This window comes from Nuphar pumila, chromosome 4 (genome assembly GCF_984573655.1).
Source record: "Nuphar pumila chromosome 4, dmNupPumi1.hap1.1, whole genome shotgun sequence".
Classification (NCBI taxonomy): domain Eukaryota; kingdom Viridiplantae; phylum Streptophyta; class Magnoliopsida; order Nymphaeales; family Nymphaeaceae; genus Nuphar; species Nuphar pumila.
Window position 1 is genome coordinate 29,918,657 of NC_143252.1, and position 15,791 is coordinate 29,934,447.

The following is a 15,791-nucleotide window of genomic DNA, read 5'->3' on the forward strand; positions in this document are numbered from 1 at the left end:
GAAATAGTCATGGCCAAGGAAGAGAAAGAGGAGTTGGTCATGGTTATTTTCATAATTTCTTTCAAAACTTGAGTGGCAATGGATGACCTCAAAATCCTTGTCAGAATCTGTTGATAAAAAATTTTGTGAGGAAAGATTGACTTACCCGAATGTCGCTAAAATCTTTTTTGAAAGATGTGGGGATGTCGTTTGCAAGTATTGACCACCCTTTGCCCAAAGGAAAGGTAAAGTTCAGATAGGTTCTTAATTTTTGTAGCACAAACTACACAACTGCGAGTTCAAGTGTGCAAATAAAGATTAAACATGTATAAGCACCAATTGACAGATTAAATAAACCAAGATAAATGAGCCAAGGATTTGAAAAGTACATTTTTCGAACTCAATAGTCCATTTAATTCTTTTAGGCTCTTTTTGGTTCAACAACACTTCTGCGTAGGTACGAAGGTTCTTCAACGACTTTGAGACAGAGTGCAGATAGGGCTTGAGTAAGTTTCTTCTCTAGGACCAACACTGAGGTATGTGATTTTTAGATGATCAAACTATAAGGGTGAGCCCTTATTTATAGAATTCTATGTGAGATATGGATGTAAGAATTTTTGAGTTTGAAACCAACCCAAATGGATTTATTCTTCTCCTTGTCGAAGATAAAACTAATAAAAAAAGAATTATTCTTGGGATAGGACTTTGGGTAGGATAAGATTTAAGAATATTTTATCTTTTGGAGCTCTAGGGAGACAATGATAGGATCTTCAGTGGTTTCTATTCAAATAACACGTGTGGATGGGGTTTCTAGAGTTTTCCTACAGACTAAATAATGGAATTTTGGATCTCTATGCTTAAATTGAGTTGTACTTTAGATCTGTTATGACAGGAAAACTCGTTTTGGTTATAACTTTCTATTCAAATGTTAGATTGAGGCATTGTTCGATGTGTTGGAAAGCTAACATCTCGTAAAACCAAATTAAATTATTTTGGTGGTAAAAAATTTACTCAAAGTAGGCCCTAACTGAAAAACTTGATTTCTATTGAATAAGTTATATTGTTTTTGTCATAGCTTTCTAATTCGATATCGTATTAACTTGATTTTCAGTTTGTTGAAAAGTTAAGATCCTCTAGTTTAATTGGTATTTTAAACAAAAGTCTAGAGGATGCCATTTTAGAGTCCAAAAGTTTAAGCTAGCAAAACATTAAAATGACAGTCAAAATTGAGATGTCTACAAAATCAAAGTTAGGGGTTTATAGTTTGTTGGTTTTGTGGGAGGCAAAATCTTATAGCTAGAATATGCTAAGACATGCCAAAAGCCTTTACAACTATGGCTTTACATTCAATGTAATCAATCCGAGAATCAACTTGGTATCCCAACCCAGGTGCATCACATCATGTTACAACGTATGATTAAAACATGAGCACCAAAACAGACTATCAAGGAAGTGACAATGTCATGATTGAAAACAAAGTCAATCTCCCTATCATGAGTGTTAGTAACATATCTCAACTCTCATGGGAAAACTTTTATTTTAAAAAATGTGCTTCATGTTCCAGAGATAAAACATAATCACTTATTCGTCGGCAAGTTTGCTAAAGATAACAATTGTTTATTTGAATTTCACTTGCATGAATTTGTTGTTAAGGATTAACAGAAATGGTCTATGCTCCAAGGATGACCGATTGAAGGAGGCTTATATCAGTGGGACATGATGAATATGAGAAAGGAGGTGAACATGGTGCATGTTAAGGAAAAGGTGTCAGAGAATATGTGGCATTGTAGACTTGAGCACCCTAGTCATGATTTTAAATTTTCTAAAGACTCATAATTTAGTTTCTATTTTTGATGAACCTAAGATGGACATGTGTCTAAGTTGTGTTCTTTCTAAGATGCACAAACTTCTTTTTCATCCTATTGAATATGATGCTAAGTTTCCTTTAGATATTACTTGTTGATTATTGATAATTACTCTCGATTATCTTGGATTTTTTCTTTGCATAAGAAATCTGATGTCTTAGCATGATTCAAGGTTTACAAAAATGTTGTTGAAAAGCAAAGGAAGAGATAAAGATTTTTTGGTGGGGGTTGTAGATCTTCAATTTTTTCAAGAAAAATAAGGATAAATTTGAGAACAGATTTCAAATTCAAAAACATATCCGAATTTTAGAAGACACGAGAATGTGGGGTCCACTCTTTAAGTAGCACGCCTTCTTCGATGAACAGGGATCAGTTGCTCCAAGAATTTTAGAATCTTCAACAGCTAGGCTTAAGATTTTAAGTGACTAGTACCTCGTATGTAGGTCGAGGTTGATGGTGTGGGCACCTCTTCTTCTTTATCATTAGTTTCTTCACATTTAGTCTCATGATCATTATTGTATTCTCTTTTACTTGTAGCAATTGGTATTTTCAACATTTATTGATTATTTAAGTCTTTCCCTGCTTCTTGGTTCTTAGGATCTTGAATATACTTAGAGGATCTAGTGGATTCTTCTTTGAGTCTCTCTTACCAATAGACTTATGTTTTATGCACACAAGAGTCTATACAAATGCGCATTGCACACTGATCTAAATTTTGCAAATAATTAGGATTCCTAGATCTCCTTGAATGCTCCACAGATATGTGAGGCCACTTCACTAGGTTATAAATGATTAAGGCTTACCTCTTGGCAGACCTTTCGCTATATACTCGAGCTATGGCTCCTAGTATGTGTGAGCGGGTACTTGGCTTCCTTGGACCACCACCAATATACTTAATTGATAACTTTTGATACGGGTGGAGGATTCGAAGATCCAAATAATAGGACATGATAGGAGTTTCCAAAACTAAGAAAGAAAATTGAGACTATAATCAAAATCTTAAAAAAATAATAATTCAAGAGAAAGAAGCATAAACGATTCAAACAATATCCCACACAAAATCAAAGACTAACTTATTGGAGGTTGTGATATTTTTTTAGAAATCCTACATGATAAGATTTTCTCCAACAAAGGTTTCTAGTTAAATTCTCTAACTAAAATGTAGGCAAGCAAATAATCTACCTAGGGTTTCTTCCTAAAAAAGTGGAAAATAGATACTTAAAATAGGGTTTCCCAATACAGACTATCTGGCAACCATCGACTACATACCAGAATTCTGCCTTAGTTTTTCAACCTAGAAACGATGACCCTACAAGGGGTTTCGTTTCTGACTCAAAACAAGGAAGTTTTATATTAGGATCTTAGACTTTCAACGGCTATAAAAACATTGATTTTTGAAATTGGAGTGTTGAGATGTGATCTAAAAAATAGATATGGTTCAACAAAAAATAGTAAAAAATTCATCAATTTTCATGCAGTTTTTTAAGCCTTAGAGGTAGAATCTGAACTCGCACTAAAAATGAGTGTAAACACTCAATTTTTTATGATGCCCAAAGTACTAACACTATTCAAAAGTATTTTTGCAGGCTCTAAGGTGAAAATCCCAAAATCATATAAAAACCCTAAGATGTAGAAAAACCCAAAAAATCCCCCCCCCCTTTCTTTATGTATGAATGGCAAACTTGAATGACAAACACGGTTCAGACAACAAACATGGTCTGCCATTCATTGGCTGAAGGGCAAACAGGTTTGTCATCCATAGGCCAAACAACAAACTTGGTTTTTTCACTACAAGAAAAATGTTATTTAGCGACAAAAATTTGCGATGGAAATAATCCATCGCAAAGTTGTAACAGATTAGCGAGAGAAAACTATTCGTCCCTAAAATTGGAATTAGTTACGAAATTAGTGACAAAAAATTTTTGTCTCATACTCCATCGCAACTTTGCGGCTGATGAGCGACACCATTTTTCCGTTGCTACTCCGTCGTAAATTGGCGACGGCGTTTGCGGCAGAATTTTTTTGTCTCTAATCCGTCGCTAAATTTTCCATAAAACCCTAATGCAAGCCCCCTTTCTTTTCTCTTTCTGTTTCATTCATCGCACACCGACAACTTTCTCTCACCCTGTTGCTCACCTTCCTTTCTCCCCCTTCCGACGACTGTCTTCCTCTTTGGCAGCTCGTCTGCCGACGTCGGCACCACCTTTCTCCTCTCTCCTTCCCTCTTGCTCGTCTGCCAACGTCGATGTCAGTGACCTCCTCCCTCAGGTACGTCTCCTCCCTTCCCTTCTTCTTTCCCCTCATCTCTCTCTCTCTCTCTCTCTCTCTCGTTTTGCTCTCTGTCACCCAGTCGGCCAACGAAAGGGGTCCCCCCCCCCCCCCACCACCACCACCCTTTTTTTGTCTTCTTGGTCCGGCAGGGGCCATCGGCCCCTGCCTCCTCCTTTTCAAGAGCCGCAGGGGCCTTTGGCCCCTGCGCCCCCCACCCACCCACCCACATTTCTTCTTCTTCTTGGTTCGGCAGGGGCCATTGGCCCCTGTCCCTCTTTTATTTTCGGCACGGGTCGATGCCCCTGCCCCTCTTTTTATTCTCGGCAGGGGCCGATGCCCTTGCCCCTCTTTTATTTCCAGCAGGGGCCAATGCTCCTGCCCCTTTCTCACCTTGCTCACTCAATGTAACCCCAACCTTTGCCTCGCTCCGCAGCCAACCCGCGATCGAATCTCCTTCACCGGTGAGTCTGCAGGTATACCGCTCTCTCTGCTAGGCGGTGGCGGAGCCCCAGCTGCCTCTTGATGAGTTGCTACCTCTGTTGTATATAAATGTGCTTTGCAGGTGCATAGCTGAGCTAATTGTGAGATGCTTAGTGCTAAGTATCGCATGCAGCTAAAAATGCAATACAAAAAAAAATTAAAAAAAATGCAAAGGCAATAACATGTAAATCGGGTAAATATCCGTGGTGAGTAAGTGATGCAAGCACATCACAGGTTATTTAATTTCTTGGATGCAACAATTTTTTGTTCACACACTCACTTAGTTGTGGATATCTAGGACTGCTTTGATGGAGTTTTGAGATCATGCTGAGTATGATTTTAATGTATGAAAATAAAAGTGCTTTTATTTTTTGAGTTCGGATTTCATGCTAGTCATGGTAGTAGTTAGTGGGATATTAAAGTGTGTTTGTTGTAGGTACATGTTTAACATTGTTTTGATATGAATGATTTGAATGTATTGTAATGTTTACTGTGACTGTATCCATGCTTGCATGAAGTTATTTTCAATTTGATTATGCCTTCCATGTGAAATTGTATCATGAAAACATGCTTCAAATGAATGTATCATGTTATGAATAGGTTTACACATGAAAATGAATGATAAGTTATCAATGCTTCAAATGAATGGTTTTACACATGAAAATATTAAGTTATCAATGCATGCATCATAGTTCTTGTGATTGAATGACATTATATATATATATATATATATATGTGTGTGTGTGTGTGTGTGTGTGTGTGTGTGTGTGATATATATCAAATCATTACATCCACCATGAATGCATGATAAATTAGATATTTTTTTATCATAGCATTCTTATGATTCTCTTTTAACTAGTTAGGATAATATTCGTAACATCATAGGATAAAATTTCTGCAAACCGTGAATGAATGTACTGTAGGATAGTTGACAATGAGGTATCACTTGAATATATGGATGGTATTGATAGTTTTATTGAATTTGTAATAGCAAGTGTTAGTACAGTGGATCCCACAGTTCGGATCAGGTGCCCCTGCACGATGTGCAAGAACAATCAATTTATAGAACCTCATGGCGTTAGACATCACCTATACAGAAAGGGTTTTGTGAGTGATTGTCAGAATTGGACGCTTCATGGTAAAGAATTTTCGAACAATTTTGACGCACGGATGGATGTGGTGCACGATAATCCATATATGAATTTGATATTTGATGTCGTAGGACCAAAATTGGGTTCTGCTATGGGTCCTAGTGATGTACCCACTGGGGTAGAGGAAGAAGCAGCAAACGATGCAACTAATAGATTTTATGGTTTACTTAGAGATGCTGATGAGCTACTTTGGAATGGTTGTGAGAGTCATACTATCTTTTTCTGCAGTTCTTCAACTACTGAATTTGAAGTCCGAGTATAATTTAAGCAAATCATGTTTTGATCGTCTGTGCTCTATTGTGAAGAGTATGTTGCTCAAAGATGAAAAATTGCCACAAAATTTCTATCGTGTGAAGGTTATGGTCAACGCTTTAGGTTATGGTCAATGCTTTAGGTATGAGGTATCAAAAGATAGATGCTTGTCTAAATCACTGCATGTTGTATTTCAAAGATCAAGAAAATAGCAGATCATGTTCATTATGTGGGCATCATCGGTTCAAGTCAAAGACAAGAGGCAATGGTAGCATGAGGTCAAAAGAAGTGTTATACAAGTCGTTCTGCTACTTCCCTCTCACCCATAGATTTCAACGATTGTATATGTATTCGAGGATAGCTAAACACATGAAATGACATGCAAATAAAGTTCGACATGGTGAAGACAAGATCACGCATCCTGTTGACGCGGAAGCTTGAAAGTACTTTGATCGTACTCATTAGACCTTCGCAATGGAAGTGAGAAATGTTAGGCTAGGTTTATGTAAAGATGGATTTAATCTATTTGGGGGTAGATCAACTCCATACTCGTGTTGGCCAGTATTTGTCACTCGATATAACCTTCCCCCAAGCTTGTGTATGAAGCGTCAAAATCTTTTCTTGTCTCTATTGATCCCTGGTCTGACTTCTCTGGGTCAAAATCTTGATGTATATTTAAGGTCATTGATTGATGAACTGAAAATATTGTGGGATGACAGTGTTCTCATGTATGATGCACATAAAAAACAAAACTTCAATATGAAGGTTGTTGTTTTATGGACAATTAGTGACTTCCTTGCATAAGGTATGTTATCTGGTTGGAGAACACATGGAAGGTTGGCATATCCGTACTGCATGGAGGATACCAAATCTTTTAGATTGACGCATGAAAGGAAGTCGTGCTGGTTTGATTGTCACCATCGATTTTTACCCAGCAACCATCCATTTTGACGACAAAGGAATGTGTTTTGAGTAGACACAACTGAAATGGAAGGTCCACCTACAGGTTGTTTGGCATAAAGATTTTAAGATAATTGCGATACTTTTCATATGGACTGACAGATGCCCGTAATCCGACGCCCTTCCTTGGATTTGAGAAGGATCACAATTGGACTAAGAACTACCATATTGGCCAACCTTATTGATGTTAATGACCAAGGAATATGTGATTTACAAAATGGTCTAACCAAAGTTGTGCAATGTTACAACAAGTACATCGTAAATGGTTATCGATTCCATACAAAAGACTATGGTGTAAATAAGTCAACGATGAATAGTGGCGTGTGTGTCAAGGATAACAACTACGGTAAAAATGAACATGACTATTATGGTGTTATAGAAAAAATAATGGAGTTGACTTACTTAGGCATAAATAATAGGGTAACTTTATTCAAGTGTCATTGGTTTGATCCCACATCAACAAGAGTCGACAAAGCCTCAGGCATTGTAGAGGTGAATCATAAATCAAGGTTTGGAACATATGAACCATTTATATTAGCCTCGCAAGCTCAACAAGTTTACTATACTTTATATCCGAATACAAGGAAGTCAGATAAAAATGAATGATGAGCAGTTTGCAAGGTGAAGTCTAAACTATACCCCAAGTATGATCAGTTATAGGAAGACACGATTGCTAAAGAGGGTGATTACTATCAATCAGATGATATGTATGACTTTTCTTATAGTCACGATATTGCACATGGTATGCATGTCATATCTCTATTATCTGATGACACACATATGGAAGAATGTGATCCAAATGATATACCAAGTGGATGGGCGCCCAATGAAGAAGAAGAAGAAGAGGACGAAGAGGAGGAGGAGGAAGAAGAAGAATATGAAAGTCAAACAAGTGATGAGGAAGCATACTCGAGCTAGTGAAATACATCTTGTAATATATACCTTATGTTTGAATGTATTGCAATGTTTAATGTGAATGATTTGAATGATTTATATGATTTGAATGTATTACAATGATTTGAATGTATTACAATGTTTGAATATATTGCATGAAGTCATTTTTTATTTGATTATGTATCCATGAAGATATAGAGTTGTGCAATTGATCCAATTGTATTGCAAGTTAATGATAAGTTATCCATGATTAGCAAGTGATGTCATATCTTATGTTTGAATGTATTGCAATGTTTGATGTGAATGATTTGAATGTATTGCAATGTTTGATGTGAATGATTTGAATGTATTGCAATGTATTGCAATGATTTAAAAGATTTGAATGTATTGCAATGATTTAAATGATTTGAATGTATTGGAATGTTTGAATATATTGCATGAAGTTATTTTCGATTTGATTATGTATCCATGAAGATATAGAGTTGTGTAACTGATCTAAATAAAGTTTTTATTTATTAGAATATGGTTCATGGAGGTTACAATGGTCGAGCACCTAGTGGTATCCAGTCTCAGTCTTCATCTTCACGGGCTGCTTCGATAGGTATATCATTTAACTAATTATATACTTGATTAGTTTAAATGCGCATTGTGTGAATTTCTAACTCATTTTTCTATAGATGATGTTTCGCCTACACATGACCCACCTACACCAGCTATTCATACACGTCACGAGACAATGCCGGATGCAGGGTCTTCTTAGTTTGACACATGACGACTCATTCAAATAGTGTATATCGATAATCGACCGTAAGTATTTTATTTTCACTTATCTAATACTTATCTTATAACTAGTGTATATCAAAAGTTAATGTGTACCAATTCATGTGCAGCCCGAGGTTCGAGCCACAAAAAGTAATACGAGAAATTAGGTAGTCACTAGTTCAGCATCTTTTAGGACTGGTCGCTCAATGGAAAGAGTACCCGAAGGAGGTGTTGGACATATTGTGGTCATCATTCATGGTATACAATCATTTATCATAGCCAATGTGTTTCATATTTAATTTTTTGTTATAGTCATGTGTATTAACTTTCTGAAATTATTTGTAGGCTTCGAATCGCTTCACGACTGCAAAGAAGGAGCAGGACGCAAGGCGGGTGTGACAGAAGGTAGCTGCCAGTCGATTTGCAGACATGCTGCACAATATGAAGACTGCAACAATAAAAGCATCTGGTGAGATAGATGATCCACTACAGTGGAAGGGCCATGACCCTCCTACTATCATGTCAAATTTTTGTGATGCAATGTGCGACAAGTGGGCGGGGCATGAATTTCAAAACTGCTCAGCAAAGGCTGCACAAAATCGAGCAAAGATGCCTGATGCCCATCTACACACAGGTGGTTCTAGGACTTTTGGGAGCCTCCTGAAGAAAATGGTAAGTCATCAACATATATTGTCAAATTTTTAAGTATTGTTGCATATTTTTTAAATGATTTTTTTATCATTTAACCTCACAAGAAGCATAAAAAGAAAGCATTGTGCCTTACAAAGATGTGTTTATTGAAACACATAAACATAAGAGCATGAGAGAGTTTGTATCAAAGAAGGCGAGAATGACAATGATATATATTTATTATATTAATAAACATTATAATATAAAAGTTACCATGAACATTATAATTCTTAATTATTAATCCATACTGTAATCATTACTTTGTAGGAGTCATACGAGCAACAGATGGTAGAGCGATATGGCGATGACTATACTCAGCATCCGTCTTTTGATCTTGCAGCATGGGTGACTCCAACCGGTGAACCCAAAAAGGGTTGTGTGTTCGGGTTTGAGAGTAATATAAACACCACACCAGTCATTGCCTCCTTCAGTTAGGGCTCTCAGAGTTCTCTCGCCAGCATCAACTCCAAACCTCCAATTGACCCGGTTGATTTTTGGGATGGTGTCCGCCAACTTGTTAAGAACACAATGCATGACTATTTATATGAAGCAATTTTTGACCTTATCCGTGATGAGTTGTGAAACTTTTTTTGGGATAGAGAAACTTTGTCTGCAACTGCGTGTCAGGTATGAAAGTTTCATGTTATTTATTTCATGTCGTTAAATTTCAAGCTAGTATATGCATGATTTTATCACTATGAAAGTTTTTGACTGCCTTATAACACATATATGCATGATTGAATCACTATGAAAGTTTTTTGACAACATTAAAACACATATAAGCATGATTTCATCACTATGAAAGTTTTTGACAACCTTAAAACACAAATATGCATGCTTGAAGCACTCTGAGAGTTTTTTTACAACATTAGAACACATATAAGCATGATTTTATCACTATAAAAGTTTTTTACTGTCTTATAACACATATATGCATGATTGAATCACTATTAAAGTTTTTTGACAACATTAGAACACATATAAGCATGATTCCATCACTATGAAAGTTTTTGACAACCTTAGAACACAAATATGCATGCTTGAAGCACTATGAGAGTTTTTTGACTGCCTTATAACACATATAAGCATGATTGAATCACTATAAAAGTTTTTGACAACATTAGAATGCATATAAGCAAGATTTCATCACTATGAAAGTTTTTGACAACCTTAGAACACATATGCATGCTTGAAGCACTATGAGAGTTTTTTGACAACCTTAGAACACATATAAGCATGATTTCATCACTATGAAAGTTTTTGACTGCCTTATAACACATATATGCATGATTGAATCATTATGAAAGTTTTTTTACAACATTAGAACACATATAAGCATGATTTCATCACTATGAAAGTTTTTGACTGCCTTATAACACATATATGCATGATTGAATCACTATGAAAGTTTTTTGACAACCTTAGAACACATATATATGCATGATTGAATCACTATAAAAGTTTTTTGACAACCTTAGAAAACATATATAAGCATGATTGAATCACTATGAAAGTTTTTTGACAACCTTAGAACACATATATATGCATGATTGAATCACTATAAAAGTTTTTTGACAACCTTAGAACACATATATAAGCATGATTTCATCACTATGAAATTGTTTGACAACCTTAGAACACATATATGCATGCTTGAATCACTATGAAAGTTTTTTGACAACCTTAGAACACATATATGCATAATTGAATCACTATGAGAGTTTTTTGACAACATTAGAACACATATAAGCATGATTGTGATACAGAAGACATTTATTTGACAACCTTATAACACATATATGCATACTTGAATCACTATGATATTTTTTTGACAACCTTAGAACACATATCTACATGATTGAATCACTATGAATTTTTTTCTATCAGTCTTAGAACACATATCGGATTTCTGTTAATGTCCTTCACTTTATTGCTAGCTAGTCTATGTGTAATTCATTCATGTTACATTGATTGCCTTAGATTTGGTGCATTGTATATAATTTATTTCATTATATTTTGTTTATCAATACTAACCTTTCTTTTCTCTTGTAGGATGCTAGAGATAATCAGCGTAGAGGAGTTGATGGAGGCATGGATAAAGGGGCAGATCTAGACAATGAAGAAGATGATGCTCAGAATCTTGGCGATGATTAGATTCATGTGTTGAATTTATTGTACCTTCTTGTTGTTTCAAAATAAACTCTTTATAAATATTCACTTGTAAATAGTTAGAACTTGACGATGATTATAGTGGATCGATAAATTATTTCAGTTGCTTTGTATATGTATTTTTTATGTGTACTTTATTTTTTATACACAGGATATATAAATTGTATAACGAGAAATCTTTTCTCGATATTTATATTTCAAAAAAAAAATTAAATTTTTTTATTTTTTGCAACGGATTAACAATGGATATTATCCCTCGCTAATTAGTATCAGCCTCTAAGTTTGCGATGGATTAGGGACAGATATTTATCTGTTGGAAAACTGAATCGACCGATGTTTTGTGATGGATTGTAATCCTTCACAATTCTGTCGCTACATTAGTGAAAGAATTAGCGACAGATGTGTATCTGTCACAAAACCAAATCTCTGCAGATTAACGACGGCCTTGCAATATGGCATTCACTAATTTGTCACAAATTAGCAACGAACGACAAATATTTTCTGTCGCTAATTAGCGACTAGGAAATTGAGATGAAAGTTATCCGTCGCTAAACTGATTTGCGACGGATTAAGACCGTCGCTAATCCACAAATTTCTTGTAGTGTTTGTCCATCGACCAAATATCAAACTCAGTTCGTTGTCCATCGGCCGAACGACAAATTCAGTTTGTTGTCCATTGGCCTAACGGAAAACCCAAATTGTCGTCCATTGTTTGGATGGCAAAGAGGTTTTATTGTTTAGTGTTTGAACGACAATCTCATTTTTTTGTCTGGTTGTCGAATGACAAACTGTTTTGTCATCCAGTGGCCAAACGACAAACATACTTTGTCATCCATCCCGTTGAATGTTGGGATAAGTCTTAAGCGGCGTGTCCCAATCCTATCCAAACTCTTCCTACGCATTTTTTATACAAGACTGTTATTGGAGAGAAGCTTCTAAGAATTTTAGAAAGATAAGGATTTAACGTCATGTATGAGGCTTCTAGAGACTTTCTATATATTGGATATAGGAATTTCATATCTTTACATTTTAAATCAGGTCATACTTCAGATACATTATGAAAGGGTAAATTATTTTAACAATAACTCTCTATCCAAGTGTCAGATTGAAAAACAATTTAATATGTTGAAAATGTAACAACCTCTAATTTAGTTTATATTTTAAGTTAAAAACTAAATTCTATAGTTTTTTTGTAAAAATGCACTCAAAGTGGGGCCTACCTAAAAATAGGATTTTGGTCAAACAAGTCACCTTGTTTTTTTATCAATATTTACTCCAATATCATACCGATCGAATTTTTGTCTCATTGAAAAGTTAAGACTCTCTAGTTCAATTCATCTTTTGGTCAAAACCCTTGAAGATGTTTTTTGAATGTAAACAATTCACTTTATCTTAATTTTGACTTGAAAATGATTTGAAACAACTTGGTTTTAAGGAAAGAATTTTTTAGAAAACTATTTGGTCAAAATTGAGGTGTCTACATTGTGTTAGTTGGATCATGCTCTATATACTTTGAAACAATTCAGCACCTCGTGCTTGGTATGACCACCTACAATGTTATATGGAGCGTTAAGGATTTGTGAATTTCAAGTTAAATAATTTCTTGTTTATTAGTTCTTATGGAAATATAATCTTTGTGTTTGTATATGTAGATGACATTGTTATTACAGGAAACTCACAAGAGGAGATAAGAAAAATCATGCGAGCCTTTGATCTTGAATTTTCAATCAAAGACTTGGGACCTATAAATTATTTTTTGGGTGTTGAAGTTATACATACAAATGCAGGCATTGCACTTACTCAAAGGAAATACATATATGATTGTTAACCAAAGCAAGTATGACAGATTCAAAGCCTGTATCAACTCCAGCAGCTTGAAATGTAAAGCTGTCAAAATTTGAAGGGAAAGAACTTAAGGATGCTACCTTTTATCATAGCATTGTTGGTGTCACGGGCTTATTTTGGAAGCCACGTGCGGCACCTGGCAACCCAACCAGGTCAGCCTTCCTAGTTCAGAAAGCACGCAAACACCCCTCACAAGGGTGTCTAATCACATCCGAGCATACACAATCTCAAAGAGGGCAGCAAAGAGAGAGAGAGAGAGAGATAGCAGCATAGGCAACGAAAGCAACTTCCATTCATAAGTTGGCAATTACAAAGGGGGGGAGAGTAAGAGAGAGAGAGAGGGGGGAGGGACCCGTTACTTTTCTTGGTTAACGGGGGATCTTAGGCCAAAGGCCATTTATAGAGCACTCGCAGGGGTCCTAAGAGGTATTTACATCAAGTAAGGAGGAATCAACATGGCAGGGTGGAACACACTCCCCCACCCAAACTGGCGCCGTCCTCGGCGCCATCTTTTTTCTGATAGTCTTCGATTGCTTGCTGAAACTGACGAATATTTCATGGAGTCTCCCAACTGGCATCACTCACTGGTAGACCTTTCCATTTCACTAGATACTTCTTCACTTCTTCAAGATAGTTATGGACATGATCAATGATAAAATCAACTTCTCGTGAGACTGGCACTGTTGTAGAGGGGGCTCGTTGAGGAATAGGAGCTCGTTGAGGCAGACTGCGACTCAGATCTTCTTCATCTTCGTGGAATGGCTTCAGATTGCATACATGAAAGACAGGATGTACCTGAAAGCTGGGAGGGAGGTCTAGTCTATAAGCTAGCTTGCCGATTCTCTGGACGATGGGGAAGGGTCCATCATACTTTCGAATGAGTCCCCGATGGTGCCCCCGAAATATAGCTGTCCTCTCAGGGTATAATTTGACCAACACTTTCTCCCCAACTTGGAATTCAACGGCCCGTCGTCCCTGATCTGCCCACTTCTTCATTTGCTTAGCTGCTTTATGTAGGAATGCCTTTGCTAGTTCTGTCTAATCATGCCAGTTCTTAACAAAATTATAGGCAAATGGCGCCTTTCCTCGACCTCGAGCAGCTAAGGAGTGCGGTGTCTGAGGCTGCTGTCCTATCACAATCTCGAAGGGACTATGCTCTGATGATTCACTCTTTTGAAGATTATAGCAGAACTGAGCTATATCGAGTAGATCCTTCCAATTCTTCTGATTAGCGTTCACAAAGTGTCTCAAGTAGTCCTCCAACATCCCGTTAATGCGTTCGGTCTGGCCATCAGTTTGGGGATGAAAACTGGTAGAGAAGTGCAATTCGGATCCCAACAACCGAAAGACTTCTCTCCAAAACTTACCTGTGAACCGAGCATCTCGATCACTAATAATGCTCTCTGGAATTCCCCAATACTTCACAACGTGCTTCACAAAGAGTTGAGCCGTGTCCTCTGCCGAACAATGATTTGGGCCTGGCACGAATGTTGCATATTTTGAAAATCTATCAACCACGACAAAGATGATACTGCATCCCTCAACTGTTGGTAAGCTGACAATAAAATCCATCGAGATACTTTCCCAAGGTCGACTCGGCACAGATAGTGGCTCCAACAATCCTGCTGTCTTCTGATTCATGGCCTTGTCCTGCTGACAGACCAAGCAGGTACGCACGTACCCATCTATGTCATCGCGCATCTGCGGCCAGTAGTAAACTCGCTCTATCAAGGCAAAGGTTCTCTCTTGGCCTGGGTGACCAGCCCATAGGGAGTCATGGCACTCCTTCAATATTTCTCGTCGTAGTGCCCCCCACCGGGGAACATAAACTCGACCCCCAACTGTCATCAGCAATCTATCTTGTTCCCAAAATCGCCTGGTTTTCCCCTCTTTCACCAGAGAAAGCAGCTGTCGCGCCATGGGATCCTTCCGTAAGCCCTCCCAAATTCTATCAAGGAGGTCACTTCGAGGTCCAGTACTTCTACTAGCATCTTCCAACAAGGCCGCCAGTCCAGCCTTCCTACTCAAGGCATCCGCCACTACATTAGTCCTTCCAGGTTTATACTCTAAAACCATGTCAAATTCTGCTAGAAACTCCTGCCACCGAGCTTGTTTTGGACTAAGCTTTTTCTGAGTTTGGAAGTAGCTCGTGGCTACATTGTCGGTGTAGGTAATGAATGTCGACCCCAATAAGTAGTGCCTCCAGGCACGTAAGCAATGGACTACGGCGGTCATTTCCCGTTCATGCACTGTATATCGCTGCTCAGCACTGTTCAACTTTCGACTCTCGAAAGCTATTGGGTGACCATTTTGCATTAGTACACCTCCAATTGCAAAATTTGACGCATCTGTATAGACTTCGAATGGTTTTCCTTGGTCCGGTAATTGCAACACTGGTTCCTTGGCCATGACGTCTTTTAGACCTTCGAAGGCTTGCTGACACTCTTCTGTCCACTCCCACTTTTTGTCTTTC

General features: G+C 37.2%; 1 protein-coding gene across 1 annotated transcript; it reads right to left on the reverse strand.

Moving 5' to 3' along the window:
* Positions 1-13,873: 13,873 nt before the first annotated feature.
* Positions 13,874-14,314, reverse strand: LOC149839791 (uncharacterized). Its single transcript, XM_090004926.1, has one exon. It carries the CDS (start codon positions 14,312-14,314, stop codon positions 13,874-13,876), a length of 441 nt encoding a protein of 146 aa, XP_089861052.1.
* Between the last annotated feature and the right edge of the window lie 1,477 nt (positions 14,315-15,791).